Raw genomic sequence first — 17,110 nt, forward strand, 5'->3', positions numbered from 1 at the left:
TGAGCAATAACAATCGCTGGAATCACTTTGACGGAGGCAGGAGTAGCACTTTGAGTGACCGGTGGAGTAAGCAACCCGTCATTGCTCTTCTCGGTGGCAACAGTTGATAAACTAGGAGGAGTAGTCGTGGAAAATTGTTGCTGTGATGTCTCCTCTGTCGGCGGTGAAATTGTTGTGGATGGGCGGTTACGATAAAGATTGTTCACCGAAGGACTTCGACACTCCACTCCAATAAAATCAGCGATAAAGTTAGCAATACACCAGTAAATAAGGAGCTTCATTATTCAAGTTGAATGAGTTACACGCTTTTACCGATCTGTTAAATAACTGTAAGGATGTTATTGTAACCGGAGAACTGTGTAAGTGTAATTATTTGAGTTAACACTTGGAATGAAGTTGACTCGAACATTCGATCTCAAGGAATGTGACTACTCCACAGAAAATGTGTTGATTTATAGGAATCTATGATGGGCAATACTGGTCGAAGAGCGGAAAGAGAAGTAGGTCAATGGAAAAAAGAGGGACGCAATAGCTAAGATTTTTCGAGGCCCCTTATTCCGGATAAGCAATGGATGCAATGAATTATGTATCACCTGATCTGATCTGCTAGACATTATAAGACAAATCTTTACGTACTCCGTTTCATTGACAAGGTCAATAAATATTGAAAAGATGGGATGACCTCGAAAATGTGACCATGACTACGATGACTGATGTCCTTAAAGGTCGAAAGAATTTACCACGAGATCGTCTGGGGATTTAAAGCTAGCTAATAATCATTTCTCATCACATTCACATAAAAAAAAACATATTTTATATCATTCGACAAAATAAAACCCTCATTACTTGCAAACGCTAGAGCGGGAACAGATTATTTCTTTCTTGCACAGAGAAAGCGGAGGCAAATGCATTTAGTCAGCCAACAGCCAAGTCAAGTGAGACAGCATACTATAAGACAGCTCACAGCTTTGAAAATACAACACCAATCTGTTGATCTCAATCTCAGTAAACATGAAGAAGAGTTGTATGGTTAGAACTGAATATCGAAGTCACATATTCATGGACATTGAACTGCAGTCCTTTGAGGCGACCTCAAGTGACCCTTACTGAGATCATTTTTCTTTCACGCCTTTACTGGAGCTGGCATTCTCTTCAAAGTTGACAATAGAGAAAAAAGGGGAAGCGATTCGACCAGGTATATGTAGTATACTATATACCTCCCCAATGTTATAGGACTTAACAAAAGGAAGATTTGGCATATTGTGGGTCCCATGTTCACTATCTCTGCGACGGGCTCGCCTTACTGCCTTAGACGATGAGAAAACATCCATCGTGTTTACTTGGCATAAACATGTTTTCAAAGAATGATTTGAGTTTTAAGATTGTACCGATTAAGCTAGGTTAAGAAGCTTTGGAGTGCATGTAGCATTTACTCTGGTCAACCGTAAAACGCTCGAGTAAACGAAATAGAACTAAAGTGTTCAAAGTCTACACAAAATTGGATTGGAGATTTTTGAAGTAAATTTACCCAAGATTAACACAAAAGAAAACATCGAATTAACTCAGCAAAACCCAAAATAAGTCACTCGACTTTAAACAGTTTTATCCTTAGTTATTGCTGATTGGTAATATTACGGATATGACCTAAAATGGATAAGTAGTATATTTCTTTCTACTTCCGTTGAAGTAACATTAAATAATAATGCGACTGAGAAGTAAACACAAGTAAACATCAATTCGCCTTCAATGGCTTATTGTCTTATGTAAATTTGCACTAAGTGATTTTTTCAAATGTTCCATCCATTCTGATACCAAATTTTCGCTCCGTTTCCTAGCACAAATAAAATTGCAGAACGAATTCAAATAAAATTTAATATTTGAAAAATGCTGCAGATGCTGTTGTGGCATTCTAACTTGTTCTTTGGTGACGGCATAAAGACTTTGATGTGTACCTGTGCCGCACGTTGGTACTGTTACACTGCTTGTTCACTAAAATACGGCCATTCAACTCATGTATAAAAATCACCTTCAACTCAATCGTCCACTAAAAATGTTTTAAGCATCTGGTGTCTCCATAAGACTGTAAGGTCGCTATCGACTTTGGTACACTTAACAAGAAAAAAGTAATTTTTATATATTAATAAATGATAATATTATTAAATAAATGTGACGAAAAAAATTATTTTCCGTTTACAATAGCTTTTTCCCTTTAGGCTTACGGGTAGATAAGTCTTAAAAAATAATTATGAACATTTGATGATTAAATTATTCTGTTGCAATACAAATTTGCATAATCGCAAACGTTTCGAATACAAATAGTAATAATAAATAACGTGACAGACTCGACAGACTTCGTCAGGAACTTTAGATTTTTGCATTTTCGTTAGGTTAATTTTTACTGATAGTTGGCATTGCTGTTGAGGTTCATGGACGAGAATGAGAAATTGTTAGTTTGCTCACTTCTACGCTAGGAGCGCTGAAGATATGACCTGTGAGAAAAGTCCTTGGGTCCGTTGCTGAACGTCCGGATGAAAGACCTGGCCATGTTGGTGTAGTTGGCTTTGGAAGTTTGGACTCTATCTTTTTGTGAAAAAACGCTCCGGTCCACAAAAGTCGTCCTTTATTTGTCAACGAAATGGGCTCAGCAGAAGTTGATAAGCATACCCCTCCATCAGTAAGTTTATATTCATTCTTAGCAATCAAATCGTGCAATTTTAAAGTGTGTCGGTAAGACGTCGGGCAAATACTGGAATGGAGAATCTATGGATTTCCCTCGGAGTCGGCCGAAATTTTTCTAAGTTCAAAATGGCCGTCAGCGGCTAAGTCCCTTCGTCAAAAACCTCTTTCTTTGGAACGGTTGACAAGCCTTATTTTGAGGGCGGCTAACAAATAACTTTTGGTTTCAAGATCGCATGTTCGAGTTCAATTCCTCTTTCAATTTTCGTGAAAATCTGTTGAACATTTGACGTGGAATTAAATTTAAAAAGTTGAATTTCTAACCCGAAAACGCGCTGACATGGCGTCAGATTTTCAGAGTCCAAAAGATGTAGCTCAACAGATATTTTCCTACCTTTTAGTTAGAATGATGACAAATTCGTCGTAACCGAACGCTCTTGTTTACAGTACATTTCGGTAGCGACTTACAAATAATATCATTCATGAGCTTGTGTTTCATAAAAAAATTACTGTCATGGAAATCAATGACTTCCAATTCATTGGCTAATTTTATTATTTAATGATTTGATAGGGTGATGGTGCTGGAAAAGATATGTTGACTGGGTTGTCAAATGGCATGGATCGCCATAAATCCAAGGATAAGGTACAAGCAAAATACTTTTTGAACATGAGTAAGTTTAATATGGTTGAACTAACTGATATCTTATTGTTTAGGACCATCATTCTCACAAGCACAAACATAAAGATAAAGATCGTGAGAAATCTAAAGACAAAAGCCGTGATAAACACAAGGACAAGCACAAGGATAAGCATAGGGATAAGGTAGTAAAAGTTCTAAACTATTTAATTAAATATTCAATTAATTTGTTGTGATATTATTTTTAAGGATAAGCATAAAGACAAATCTAAGGACAAAGATAGAAAGCATGACAAAGAAGAACGCAGCAAGGACCGGAAGCATAGTAAAGAGGATAGAAAGGTGGAAAAAGAAGAAAAGAAGAAAGGGAAGGACAAATCCAAAGACAAAGCTGAAAAATCCCAATATGTTGAAGTTAAAAATGAACCTTTGTCTGAAGATGATGATGTACCATTGGTAAGTGTTGATAAACCTTTCCATGTTTTGACTAGTTTTAAAATTATTTGATTTTTTTTCTGCTTAAGGCTTCTCGCTCATTCAGCCAGACTTCACAGGATTCTGAGGATGATGATCAACCCTTAGCTTTTCGCCAAAAGGTTAAACCTGAGGTTAAAGCTGAAGTTAAAGCTGAAAAACCGGTGAAGAGAAAGGCCGAAGATTTGGATGATGATGATTTTTCAGCTTCTAAGAAGAAAGCTAAAAAAGTAAAAGAGGAAAAGAAGGACAAGAAAGAAAAGCCAAACAAGAAACCAGCCACTCCAAATGGTTCGCCCACCAAACGAGCCAAAAAAGAAAAAGAAGAGGAAGAAACGTGGAAATGGTATGTCTATTGTTTAAAGTAACGATTTCAAACAAAAAATGTCAAAACGGGTCCATATCGATATTTTGTGATCGATAGTTAATCGTAAGCATGGCGGCTTGTGTTTTAAGATGCCGTTTTTTTATTAGTGCAACACTTTCGAGAAATGCATTTGTTTCATCATATGTTTTAGTTAAAAATCATTTTACGTCAAATTTAGTTTTACGTTATGTATCCTTGGATATAAGATATTTACCGTGGTATTTTAACTCTTACAAATAATTCGTTATCCCATGTTATTTTTCTTTGCAACCTTCTAAAGTAACCTGTGTTCTAAAATAACGTTTGTTTTTGTTCTTTAGGTGGGAAGAAGAGAAGCATGAAGATGGAGTTAAATGGAAATCCTTAGAGCATAAGGGTCCAGTGTTTGCTACACAATATGAACCCCTGCCAGGAAATGTCAAGTTTAAGTATAATGGTCAAGAAATGAAATTGAGTACAGCTGCTGAAGAAGTTGGATCATTCTATGCTGCTATGCTGGATCATGACTATGTGACTAAAGATGTATTTAATAAGAATTTTTTCAAAGATTGGCGTAAATTTATGACTCATTCTGAGAAAGAGATTATTACTGATCTCAAAAAGTGTGATTTCACCTACATGCTTACCTATTTTAAAGGTTTGTCAAAATTTTCTGCTAGTTTCTAATTAATTTTGATGGTTGTTAATCCCATGTTTCCTTCTTTAGCTAAATCTGAAGAGAGAAAGAACAGGACCAAAGAAGAAAAACTTCAGCTGAAAACAGAAAATGAAGAAATGGTTAAGGAATATGGATGGTGTATTATTGATGGACACAAACAACGTATTGGCAATTTCAAAATTGAACCGCCGGGTAATTTATTATTTAAAGTTTTTCTCTTTTTAAAATGCTAATTCTATTGTTTGAAGGTCTCTTTCGTGGTCGTGGTGATCATCCTAAAATGGGGATGGTAAAGCGGAGGGTAATGCCAGAAGATGTCATCATTAACTGTACTAAAGGAACTGCACCTAAACCTCCTCCTGGCCATAAATGGAAAGAAGTTCGTAGTGACAATACCGTCACCTGGCTAGCTTCGTGGACAGAAAACGTCCAAGGGCAAGTGAAATACATCATGTTGAATTCAGCATCTCGGTTGAAAGGAGAGAAGGATTGGCAAAAATATGAAATTGCCCGTCAATTGAAAGGTGTGTTAGTCAACTGTTATAAAATATCCCATGAAATGATATGTTAATATATTTTTTACATAGATTCTGTCGATAAAATTCGTGAGACCTACAAAGAAGATTGGAAATCAAAAGAGATGAAAATCCGTCAAAGATCCGTTGCATTATATTTTATTGACAAGGTAGGTCAATTTGTATTCTAATTATTTTCGTCGTGCATATTTATTCTCTATGTTGCATTGCAGTTGGCGCTCAGGGCAGGTAACGAAAAAGATGAAGATCAGGCCGATACTGTTGGTGCTTGTTCTTTGCGAGTTGAACATATATCACTTCACGAACAGAAGGAAGGAAAACAGTGTGTTGTAGTCTTCGATTTTCTCGGTAATTAATATCTATGTGTACGTTAACGCTCACCATAACATAATTTCTACATTTTTCTGAAATTTAGGTAAGGATTCTATTCGATACTACAATGAAGTTCCAGTGGAGAAGCGAGTCTTCAAAAACCTACAGATATTTATGGAAAATAAAAAACCAGGAGACGATCTCTTTGATCGACTGAATGTAAGGCGTAAGCTTGTTATAATCGGGTGGGTTTTGTAATTGACCTTTTTTTTTTCTCCATGAAGACCACCATCATGAACAAACATCTGAACGATCTAATGGAAGGGCTTACGGCTAAAGTGTTCCGTACTTTTAACGCTTCCAATACGCTGCAAGAACAGCTGGACGAACTAACCGATCCGAAATCTTCGGTTACTGAAAAAGTAGCTATGATAATCTTTGCAATTATTCGTTGCTTGTACTAATATCAATTGTTTTTAGATTTTGGCATACAACCGGGCTAATCGTGCTGTAGCTATCCTTTGTAACCATCAACGTGCTGTGCCGAAGACGTTCGCTAAATCGATGGAAAATCTCCAAGTAAAAATAACTACAAAACGAGAAGCTATTGAAGACGCAGAGAAAAGTTTTAAAGATCTGAAAAAAGAAGCCAAGAAAACGGGATCCGCTGCTGCAAAGTAATTTTTTTTTTAACCATTTCACAATTGAACTTGTTTAACCATAGACTTCTCTTCTGTTTATAGAATTGCAGCAGGCAAAAAAGAGAAGCAAGTCGAGAAACTCAAGGAGCAATTAATGAAGTTGGAAGTTCAAGCTACAGACAGGGAAGAAAACAAGGAGATTGCGTTGGGTACCTCCAAGTTGAATTACTTAGATCCACGTATTTCCGTTGCATGGTAACATTGAATGACTGTCAATGTCTGAATGTGTTTATAAATTATTGATTTCTCTTTTGTCTAACCAGGTGCAAGAAAAATGATGTACCTATTGAGAAGATTTACAATAAGACCCAGAGAGAGAAATTCCAATGGGCGATTGACATGGCGGGACCCGAATTTGTATTTTGACGGACAATTTTGGGACACTTAACTAGACATTACAATGAGTTGATAGCCTTTGTCTTCATACCTTAATTTATGGCAATTGAAGTGCAAAGGTATACGGTCGTTTGCTAAGGAAAATGTGACTGCCTCCCTCTTTAAGAACCCTCTATTGAGGGTCAATTTTTTTATCATTATAAAACTTCTCATGTGTTTGTACCATGTTTCATGGAATGTGTGGGTCCGCCTGTCGGATTCTTGCCAACCAATTGTTCCATCTCTTTCTCGTCTCGCAACAACTTCTCGGCGGTTTTCTGTGTAGCGGTGTGAAAAGTAAAGCTGCGTAGGCTTGAAAAATAAAATTCTTATAGCCTTTAATTTTGCCTCTTTTATAAGAGCACGCGAAACAAGACGTGCGTCTTTGAAGTCTTGGTTAGTTTACGGGAGGTTCTGCGGTATTTATTGGCGTGATAAATACATGTATAGCTAAGTTAATTGTAAGATTGAAACAAACCAGAGTTTTTGCGTAATTTACGTACGTATTTGTCGTCGGTACATTTTTAAATTTTTCGAAAGCAATTTCAAGTTCTTAATACACTTGCAGTATTGCTGACTCTTAAATTTATTTAAAGGAAGTTGTTCTAAAATCTAAGCCACTACACAACTACAGGTAAAGTAACTATTTTGTCACAGTTCTTTGGGTGAACACTCAGCCGTAGAAATGTGTAGAATCATTCGTAAGGGTTTTCCTGCATGTTGTAAGAAGCAGTAACGCAATTGATGCATGGCGCAGTTGGAGCAGTAGGTTTTAAAGTTGTAGTTGAAACAGTGGTCGGAGTAATAGGCTGTAAACCAGCATTCGCTTGAAACCAAGCATAATAAGCTGATAATCTTGTAAAAATTGAAGGTGGACCGTTTGTTTCGCATCCACGGTTCTTTGACATGATCCCAACAACAACATCTTCATTGGAAATTTTCTGGACCAATGGGGATCCTTCGTCGTACGCGCACGGACTGGAACTCGCTGATGAAATGACCAAATGTTAAACGATCCACCCAAAATTGACTCAAAATTCATTGTATTCTCACCAGAGCCAGCGCAAATCATATAATTCCGATTAAATTCATCAGCTGTATAATGAGGTACACAATCAGCAGTAACAGTCAAACTTGTTTTGCGCAGTTTCATAGACGGTAGGCCATCGGTCTATTATTATATTAGAATCAAGTATTTTTCTCAGAGAATTTTATGCTCTTTATTGAACTCACTTGAGTGGCTCCCCATCCCATGAAAGTTCCAAGTGAAATGGATTCATCCACTTCCTCATACTTGATCAATGCTGCATATGGGCCAAAAGTAATCGAAGTTGCTAGCTACGTAATCAGTAAAATGAACACGTAGTCAGAGCAAGTAGACGCGGTCATTCGCCTATCTCGTCTTAAAACATTTTTCTATTTCACTTATTTATTATCTAACCTCAATGAGCGCAATATCATTGGTTTTGAATGCGCTGTTGTATCCATCGTAGATTATGATTGAAAACACAGATAACTCCTGTTCACCAGGATCAACGTTATTCAATGACAAATCTCCAGCAGTCACCTTGAGTTGACTTGGATACAAGCTAATAATTACACGAAAAAATTATGTAAAAAAACGCCGAATTTTCTTGATTAATTGAGTAATTTTTAAATATCTTATTATTATTTTAATCAAGGTCAAATGTTTTCTAGCCTACCCGTAAACGCAGGATGCAGCGGTTACAACCCATTTGGGACTATAAATAAATCCACCACAAATATGTTGCCCGTCGTCGACACGACTGATTGAAACAACATAAGGAAATTCTCCAGCGACTGCTTGGGTTCCACCCATTACACGCTCACTACCGAATTTGTTCGGTAGCCCTATTTATAAGAGTAAGGAAGAGTTTTTATGTAAATGTAACATAGACATGATTAATTCATTTTTTTTACCTAGAACTCCAAGTGAAAGACAAAACAATAGCAACAGCACAGTTTCCATGACGGCGTTTTACAGGTGATTACTAAAGTGACAGTTTAAAGCGCATCCTTTTATACCTGATAAGGCATTAATCCAAGGGAATGTCCCTGGGAAATAAAGTTCATTGAATACTTTGGAAAATCCAACAATTTGAATCTTATGAAACAATATGTATTTAAACGATAGATCACATACCCGTCAAAATATTCGTCATCAGATAACAGCGTGTCCGATTTCTAGATTTATAAAAATATTTTCCAATAGACGTGGACAAAGGAAAACAGAAACACAAAGTAGAATTCTTTAAAAAGAAGTCAGTGTGACCAACCAAAGATATTGGGCGAGCCCATTTGATTGGAAACCACCTACAGATAGATAAGATTGCATGATAAAAGCCGAATAAAACAAAACAGACACCCTATCTAAAAAATAAATAATAAAAAAACTCTAGCGTTCAGTCACTGTAAATTTGGTTTAAGAATATAGAGTATATGGACTATGGATAAGCGTTTTTAGAAAGGAATCTGGAAAGGGAAGTAAAAAATCCGGAAAAGATCTCGAACTGGAAGGTCGTTACTTACTGCATAGACCGGAATTAAATTCTTTTCGGTTTTCAGTATAATCGGAAAATAATATCTAAGTAAAAGTAGAAATCCACAATGAAATCTATAAGGAATATTTTAAATATTAATTAACCGAGATATAGACGTTGGCAATGAAAAAGACAGCATACTACTGCTTTTGACAGCAATCGAAATCTCGTTTTTTTGAAGGAGCGTCCGCCCATGTATTATTAAAATGCCGAAATTGAAGTTAAGTACATGTAAGCTATATAAAATTATACCAAAAAGAAAAATCAATCTTTTTGTACAGGATCATTGAATAAGCCCTATATACAAATGCAAAAATGAAAGTCACCAATACGTTTTATAAAGTAAGCATGTTGCACGTTGTGTAGAATTGCGCATTAAACATTTAAAAAATTTTAATACATTTCAATACCGAAAGATGGTCATATAATAGGTTAAAATGAATCCTATCTTAATAAGGACATACTCAGAAACAAAAACAAAACGACCACCAAAATAAAAGGAAGACAACGTAGTCAATCGCGATGGGTCCTCTGTGGACAATAAAAAGTTAATTCCTTTACCCATCAAGACGGCGAACTCTAATTCTTTGTTTATAATGATATTCTTTTAAATAAAGTTTTAGAGCTCTGGGTAGATTGAGTTCATTAACTCCGTCGTAAGTGATATTGCTGCATATAACTGCTCTGCTAAGATGTTGCAGCGTAAACGGCGAGTTCCGGTGTAGAGGTAAGGTCAGTGTCGGTTCGAAAAACATGCACAACTCGGGATTCTTGTAATGATCGATTAAACCCAGTATCGTGGGAGAACTATATACTCCGGGATCGTGGGAATCAAAACTAAATCTATGATTCCATTGTTCAATACGCGCGTGAAGTGATCGGTTATATCGGCGGAAACTGACACTGAACAGATATTCCTCTTGTGCTGAATCTCTTAGTAGAAATGTTCCATCAGGTCGGTTTTCAAGTAACCTCTCAGCTTCGTAACGGTCCATTTTCCCCCAATAAAAAGAGCACTTGGTTATATTGAGTAAATCAGGGACTAAACAATGAAGATAATCCACTTGGGTATGAGCCTGCCGCAAGAATTCCGTTCCTTGGGCATCAACTTCCAATTCAACAGTAGTGATGTTTGAAGATGCGGTATCTCCATTTCTTGGAGTTAATGTAAACATGCCCTGAATGAAGAATACAGTTAACAAACAGTTATTCCTCACAACTATAAGTCCTTTGTTTACCTGAGGTCCATGTTGGTGTTGATGCCAGTGAAAATGTTGCACCAGGAAATGTAAATCTCCGTGTGTCAAAACATTCCATGCTCGTTGAGAATCCATACTAATCGCAAGAGATAGATGAAGCAAAACTGTTAATCCTTCTATCAATGAAGCACTTAAATTAGGCTGAGCAGCAACTACGACCCTGTCTTCTAACTGAGATTCCTCAACAGCTGCTTCAATAGGTGCCATCTCAACTTGAGGTTTTGCTGCTGTGTTTTCTTCAGCTTCATCACTCTGTAGGCGATAGCAAGATGGGAGAGACTCAATCTCCATTTCTATTCCTTCTGCTATTTCTCTAGCTCTGGCTATTCTGGCAACTTCATCTTTATCTGGAATTTTAAAAGGGAAATAACATTTGTTAATGATATTTTAAAAACAAGATATGGATTGTAAGAATCACCTTCAACAGGATAGTCTGATGGGTTGAATCTTGCAAGATCAATCATAGGTTCACGTGGGGCACTGGCTTCCACTTTAAGGGAATTTGGAGACTTTAGTCTCCAGCTTAGAGTCCAAGAGAGTTTGGATTTACCAGACTTTTCTGCTTTCTCTTTTGACTTTGATGATTTACGGCAACCAAGAGAAAGATTACGAAATGTTCTTCTTGGTACACTTTCACGAGGAACAGCTCCTTTGCACAACGAAATATCAGAGGTTGGGGTATCTGTGCTGAGTAGTGGTTGGCAAATCACACAAACTGTTGAAGATGATGAAGGCTTGGTTGCACAATTGCATCCTACTGTAGTGTTTGCCTCTGCCATATTTGTGAATTCACGAGTTGATAATTGCCGACATAAACAGACCCCCATTACAAATGTCCCATACTATTGGCTAACTTGGTTCGTGAATAGTGATAGTCCTTAATGAAAGCAATCAGTTTTCGCTTAATTTTCGGCAAAGAAATTGACGGTTGTTCTACTGCACCACACCCTTCCTTTTAATTGTTGGATTTATTTTAACGGCACCATATGACACTTTCTTAATAGATATTAATCACGGTTTTGTGCGTCCGCATAATAACATCTAAACATATTACTGGGTTCGTCAAAACAAATTATTGGGGAGAACAAGTTGACCTTACAGAACGCATTAACTTCACGGTAACATAGCCTTCTGTATTAACAAGACACACGAACAGCGAGCCATCTGTAGGATTTCACGTCTGAGAGACAGAGACACCTAGTGTATAACTGTTTTTCTTCTTTTTCCTTTTGTAATCAATCAGCGGTTAACTCAATTAAAAGTAGGTAAGTAGAACTAATGAATATTGTTCAAAATTAATGAGACTACATAAAAATAATTATCTGTTTGAAGTCGTTTAGTCAAGAATACAAGAATTGAAATCAATGGGTTCCAATGACTGATGAGTGATGGCTCTGGTGTTCTGTTCAGAACTAGAATAATGGAAGTAAAAATAGAACACATATCTTCAAAATATTCTTGCGTTTTCCATTATATTTTTACTCACTAAAATACATCATAAATATGATATGATAAGATTATTGACTATGGTTAATTTTGATCAATTTCTGATGGAAATTCTAGTTATTTTTGTAAAACTGGCAACATGCATCTCATTCAGCTTTTCTTCCTTGCCTATCTTCCACATTTCACTTCAGTACCGGTTTGACCCTTGGTAAGTTTCTCTTGCATTTTGTATCTAAATTCATCTCATGAAATCTCTGACATCTTGCCTATTTCCCATTATTTTCGCACTGTTTTGTTCATTGTACATTCTCTGGTCTATGTTATTCAGAAATTTCTTAAAACTTTTCTACTATAATACTTCGAAACATTTTCGACAGCATCGCGATGTGGACTCATAGCAAGTCTTTTTTTTTCATTTCTATAGTCCTTAAATCACCTTAGGAGTTCCTTGTAACCCACAATCAAGATGGGCAGGGAGGACAAGACATCATGGAAAGCTAGCTATTTCGTTAAACTAGTTGTAAGTTTCATTCTGTAGACTGTATTTTCATGTTCAAGTTGGCTTGTTTTGACTGTTTTCTTCTCTTTAGCAACTTCTGGATGAATATCCCAAGTGCTTCATTGTCGGAGCAGACAATGTCGGATCTAAGCAATTGCAGCAGATCCGTCGCTCATTGAGAGATCATGCCGTCGTTCTCATGGGCAAAAACACCATGATCCGCAAAGCCATTCGCGGACATCTGGAGAACAACCCAGCATTGGAGAAGTATTGACTTGTTTTTATTATTAGGGAATTAATTTTACAAATGTAATGATGAAAATTAGATATGATCTTTTGGTCAAACTTGGATCCAGAAATGGAAGAACCCTCCAAGTCAAGGGATTGGGGATTACAAATGCAAAGTTGCTGTCTGAATGAACTTTGCTTTTGACAATTACAGATTGTGTTGCTCTAGTTTTAATTGAAGTTTGATTTTGTTTTAGGCTTCTTCCTCACATCAGGGGAAATGTTGGCTTCGTCTTCACCAAGAACGATCTGGTGGACGTAAGGGACAGGTTGACTGAGAACCGAGTTCGAGCTCCCGCTCGTGCTGGTGCTTTGGCTCCTATGCCTGTTGACATCGAGCCCCAGAACACAGGTCTCGGACCTGAGAAGACTTCTTTCTTCCAGGCTTTGTCCATCCCAACCAAGATTTCCAAGGGTACAATTGAAATTATCGTAAGTGAATCACTAAATTCTCAACTAACAGATTGCGATGATGTTATTTTAAACTTTCGTTCTCCTGAATCGCCATAGAGTGGCGTGTTGAAATTTGTTTAACTGAGCTCTTTTTTACTAATGCTAGTTTATCTTAGGATTTCTGGAGATTAAATTTTATCTTTCTTTTATAGACGACCGTTAACGTCATCAAGGAGGGTGAGCGTGTTGATGCTTCAGCTGCAACCCTCTTGAATATGCTGAACATCTCTCCGTTTACCTACGGATTGGTGGTTCAACAAGTTTATGACTCTGGAACTGTATTCGAGCCGAAAATCTTGGATATCAAGCCTGAATCTCTTCGTACTCGATTCTTGGAGGTTAGTTGTGTTCTAAAATCTTACTTCACTGTTAAAATGATGAAAAACTTCGATTGACCCCGGAACAACCTTTAGACCCAGAAATGGGAGAACCCTCTAAAGGCCGGGGACAGTGATATAAAATGCCTTTACCGGCAGTCTGATTTAATTAAGACTCAATTATGAATAAGTTCGTAATAGAATAGTTGACTAATCGGTTACATGTTCATAGGGTGTTCGTAACGTGGCTAGCGTTTCTCTTCGCATTGGTTACCCAACTTTGGCCTCTGCCCCTCACTCGTTGATCAATGGATTCAAGAACTTGTTGGCTGTTGCTGCCGCAACCAACATCGAGTTCAAAGAAGCCATGACGGTTAAGGAGTTCTTGAAGGATCCCAGCAAGTTCGTTGCTGCCGCCGCTGCTGCTGCTCCTGCTGCTTCCGCCGCCCCGGCCGCCGCTGCTGCTGCTGCTCCCAAGAAGGAGGAAAAGAAAGAAGAATCCGAAGAAGAGGATGATGATATGGGTTTCGGTCTCTTCGACTAGACGCTCTTGTCAGATTTTGATCCAGTTCTGTTTACAGTTGATGAAATGTTATTACATGGTGAGCTTTGACTCATGTACCGCGGATACTTTTATGAACTGTAATAAACTGACGATTAACGGAATGATTCGTGCTTAACTTATTCTTTTGATATCCCAGTTTGTCTTGAACGATTCTTTCATTAATAAGGTTCAAGTTTCCTCTGCATTAATTGACATAATTTCTTGAAGCGGGTACGCGGCGTTTGGGTGGATGTAATAAATGAAAAGTAATTCGGACGCATACTCAATTGCACTTTGCATTAATTTATTCAAACCGCAAAATATAAGAATTTACAATATGTATTAAATATCTCATTCAATGTTATCATGAATTTTAACAACATCGGGCTCTTCTTCCAACTTACTATAGAGCTTAGAAACTAATGCTAAGTCTTCTTCGGATTCAATCTGAACTCTATTTCGTGGGATATAGAGCAAGTCAGATTCTATTATGCAATAGCCAAGCTGACTAACAGATCTCTTGACATTCAAAAAATCCCTTGGGCTGCATGTGAAGACAAACTTGCCATCTTCATCAGCTAGAAATTACCACAGAATTTCGGATAATTGCATAATGTATATATTTCACTTGAATGATACCTGTTACATCTTCCGCCCCGACGTTAATAGCATCGTCAAGTACTTGCTCAATAGTTTGGCCAATAGATAATGGTGACACCTTGATTAATCCTTGATGGTTAAACAGATTGTTTGAAACTCCTTCTGCCCATGATGCACTGACAAGAAAGGATTATTATTACTTATAAGTCAATTCATACACTACATTTACCAGTAATTTTAAACTTACTTGAATTTCCTGTTGATTGTATTGATGCCTTGTCTTGCTTTCAAATAACTAGGAGTGAGAACTTCTACCACGAAAAAGGTTCCCACTGGTCCTCTTACTTCCATAACATAAGGTTTTAAATCCTCAGTAGACTGATCAGCATTCTTTAGAATATGTTTCAACTTTTCAGAGGGCACATTATGATGCCTTGCTTGATCTACAAGATGACTAAGTTTTATATTTTGTTTTGGATCTGCCGAGCCATGTTCTGCAACAAAGAATTGTATGTTAATGCTAAACTTTGTTTCAACCAAAAATTAATACTCAGTATACAAACCTTTAATAGCTGCCTGATTGTTGTGATTGAAATTCAAGAAAATGTTATAGTTACACTAATAATGAGAACACAAATTCAAAATACCCTAATTTGACGAAAAATTCTTAGATGTAAAGTTGCTCTTTCAGCATCCTTTGCACCCTTCACATGTTTGATGTTGGCCCATTTACTATGCCCAGCCATGTTTCTTGAGAGCGGAATCAAAATACCCAAACGAATCTTTTGAAACATGATAAATTATTGTTAATATTTTTTGAATTATTATAAAAAGAAAACAAAATGCAGTTCCGGTAAATATCTTTTCGTCTGCTGTTTTAGTCTCGCTACAACGTCGACTGCTACGCTTTCAACTTCTTCTTTTCAAACGCAGATCACTTCCTGATATTCGATTTTCTTGAATAAAACAATGGAGACTGAAGAGAATAATCAGAATGTTAACCATGTAATGGCTTCATCGGGGGCGACAGGAAGTATATCAGTTTTATTGCATCCCTTGGTTGTGATGAATATATCTGAACATTGGACTCGAGTGAGAGCCCAGGAAGGGAAAGCACAGCAAGGTAATGTTTATGTGATGTACATTTTAACTCTTTATTTATTTTGTATACACAATTTCATAGTGATTGGTGCACTCATTGGAAAGCAGAAAGGAAGAAGCCTAGAAATCATGAATTCCTTTGAACTGGTTTTCACTGTTATTGAGAATGTGGTAATTGACCGAGATTACTACAACACAAAAGAGGAGCAATGTATGAAATTTCCCATTCTTTACTTATTAAATGTTCTTCATAATTTCTTTTTATCTTTAGTCAAGCAAGTGTTTAGTGATATGGATTTCCTTGGCTGGTATACCACTGGAGATGCTCCCAATGAATCTGACATTCATGTCCACAAACAAATATGTGAGATTAACGAAAGTCCTGTAATTTTGAAGCTTAATCCTTTTACACGAAATGCTGACCTCCCTGTAACAATGTATGAATCTGTAATTGATCTTGTCAATGGAGAGGCAACTATGCTCTTTGTTGAATTGACTTATACTTTGGCCACAGAAGAGGCAGAAAGAATTGGAGTTGATCATGTTGCTAGAATGGCTTCTGGTGATTCAGCTGAAAGTTCTCAAGGTAATTTTAATTCATTAACATTATCCTTATGAAACTGTCATGGACATACTTTTCTTTTTTAAACAGTGGCGGAACAATTGCAAGCCCAACACAACGCAGTAAAAATGCTTGCCAACCGAGTGCGATTGATATTAGAATACATTCGAGCCATGGAGAGAGGAGAGGTTCCAAAGTCTCACGAAGTCTTACGCGAAGCTAAATCTCTGACCCACAGGTTACCTGTCCTCAACTCTGAAATTTTCCAGGAGGAATATTACACCGTAATTATATCTTAACTCTTTGTTAATTGGGTTGATTTTTCTAATCTTGTTTTCTTTTGTCTTGTAGCAATACAATGATGTCTTGCTGCAAACCTATTTGGCATCCATTACCAAAGCATGTCACGACCTTCACCAGTTTGTCACCAAATTCAACATACTTTGCGACCGTCAAGGCATAATGGGTCGCCGAATGCGTGGTCTCTTTTTCTGAATTGTGAGCATTGTATAACATATTTAAGGAAACATGCTTTGTGCCCTACCTAATACATATTGGTTTTGATCAAGATTCCCATTTCAGCTACATTTCCATCCAAGGTGTGTATTGAAAATGTCAGCTTAATCATGGCAGTGTAATATCAAGTCCATATGGATTATTTTTCTTAAGTTTATTGGCCTCGTAATTTAAGGCGTCCTTTGTTAATACAGAGTGTTAGTATGAGATTAGCAGTCTGTTGGATTT

General features: G+C 37.1%; 6 protein-coding genes across 6 annotated transcripts; 3 read left to right on the forward strand and 3 right to left on the reverse strand.

Moving 5' to 3' along the window:
- The first annotated feature begins 2,456 nt into the window (after positions 1 to 2,456).
- Positions 2,457 to 7,078, forward strand: LOC124190145 (DNA topoisomerase I, mitochondrial-like). The gene is made up of 15 exons (XM_046582706.1): positions 2,457 to 2,674; positions 3,248 to 3,319; positions 3,391 to 3,498; positions 3,563 to 3,769; positions 3,838 to 4,133; positions 4,475 to 4,791; positions 4,861 to 5,004; positions 5,061 to 5,336; positions 5,400 to 5,497; positions 5,561 to 5,696; positions 5,764 to 5,879; positions 5,945 to 6,082; positions 6,141 to 6,337; positions 6,404 to 6,556; positions 6,625 to 7,078. Exons 1-15 carry the CDS (start codon positions 2,636 to 2,638, stop codon positions 6,725 to 6,727), a joined length of 2,400 nt encoding a protein of 799 aa, XP_046438662.1. The 5' UTR covers positions 2,457 to 2,635; the 3' UTR covers positions 6,728 to 7,078.
- A 191-nt stretch (positions 7,079 to 7,269) lies between these two features.
- LOC124190149 (trypsin-1-like) lies at positions 7,270 to 9,066 on the reverse strand. The gene is made up of 7 exons (XM_046582711.1): positions 8,901 to 9,066; positions 8,678 to 8,812; positions 8,440 to 8,608; positions 8,178 to 8,325; positions 7,970 to 8,074; positions 7,790 to 7,907; positions 7,270 to 7,724 (listed from the first exon to the last, which is right to left on the reverse strand). The coding sequence occupies exons 2-7, from the start codon at positions 8,724 to 8,726 to the stop codon at positions 7,432 to 7,434; spliced, it is 882 nt and encodes a 293-aa protein (XP_046438667.1). The 5' UTR covers positions 8,727 to 8,812; positions 8,901 to 9,066; the 3' UTR covers positions 7,270 to 7,431.
- Positions 9,067 to 9,613: 547 nt separating this feature from the next.
- On the reverse strand, positions 9,614 to 11,738 carry LOC124190146 (suppressor of cytokine signaling 6-like). The gene is made up of 3 exons (XM_046582708.1): positions 10,975 to 11,738; positions 10,536 to 10,903; positions 9,614 to 10,475 (listed from the first exon to the last, which is right to left on the reverse strand). Exons 1-3 carry the CDS (start codon positions 11,381 to 11,383, stop codon positions 9,855 to 9,857), a joined length of 1,398 nt encoding a protein of 465 aa, XP_046438664.1. The 5' UTR covers positions 11,384 to 11,738; the 3' UTR covers positions 9,614 to 9,854.
- A 327-nt stretch (positions 11,739 to 12,065) lies between these two features.
- Positions 12,066 to 14,225, forward strand: LOC124190147 (60S acidic ribosomal protein P0-like). The gene is made up of 6 exons (XM_046582709.1): positions 12,066 to 12,210; positions 12,427 to 12,522; positions 12,593 to 12,768; positions 12,987 to 13,221; positions 13,395 to 13,580; positions 13,792 to 14,225. Exons 2-6 carry the CDS (start codon positions 12,469 to 12,471, stop codon positions 14,101 to 14,103), a joined length of 963 nt encoding a protein of 320 aa, XP_046438665.1. The 5' UTR covers positions 12,066 to 12,210; positions 12,427 to 12,468; the 3' UTR covers positions 14,104 to 14,225.
- A 201-nt stretch (positions 14,226 to 14,426) lies between these two features.
- Positions 14,427 to 15,506, reverse strand: LOC124190150 (probable transcriptional regulatory protein FMG_0893). The gene is made up of 5 exons (XM_046582712.1): positions 15,351 to 15,506; positions 15,267 to 15,279; positions 14,951 to 15,197; positions 14,743 to 14,879; positions 14,427 to 14,681 (listed from the first exon to the last, which is right to left on the reverse strand). Exons 1-5 carry the CDS (start codon positions 15,495 to 15,497, stop codon positions 14,455 to 14,457), a joined length of 771 nt encoding a protein of 256 aa, XP_046438668.1. The 5' UTR covers positions 15,498 to 15,506; the 3' UTR covers positions 14,427 to 14,454.
- Positions 15,507 to 15,584: 78 nt separating this feature from the next.
- Positions 15,585 to 16,936, forward strand: LOC124190148 (COP9 signalosome complex subunit 6-like). Its single transcript, XM_046582710.1, has 5 exons — positions 15,585 to 15,826; positions 15,887 to 16,015; positions 16,076 to 16,390; positions 16,457 to 16,650; positions 16,718 to 16,936. Exons 1-5 carry the CDS (start codon positions 15,673 to 15,675, stop codon positions 16,859 to 16,861), a joined length of 936 nt encoding a protein of 311 aa, XP_046438666.1. The 5' UTR covers positions 15,585 to 15,672; the 3' UTR covers positions 16,862 to 16,936.
- Positions 16,937 to 17,110: the final 174 nt, after the last annotated feature.

Source organism: Daphnia pulex, chromosome 3, assembly GCF_021134715.1.
Source record: "Daphnia pulex isolate KAP4 chromosome 3, ASM2113471v1".
Lineage (NCBI taxonomy): Eukaryota > Metazoa > Arthropoda > Branchiopoda > Diplostraca > Daphniidae > Daphnia > Daphnia pulex.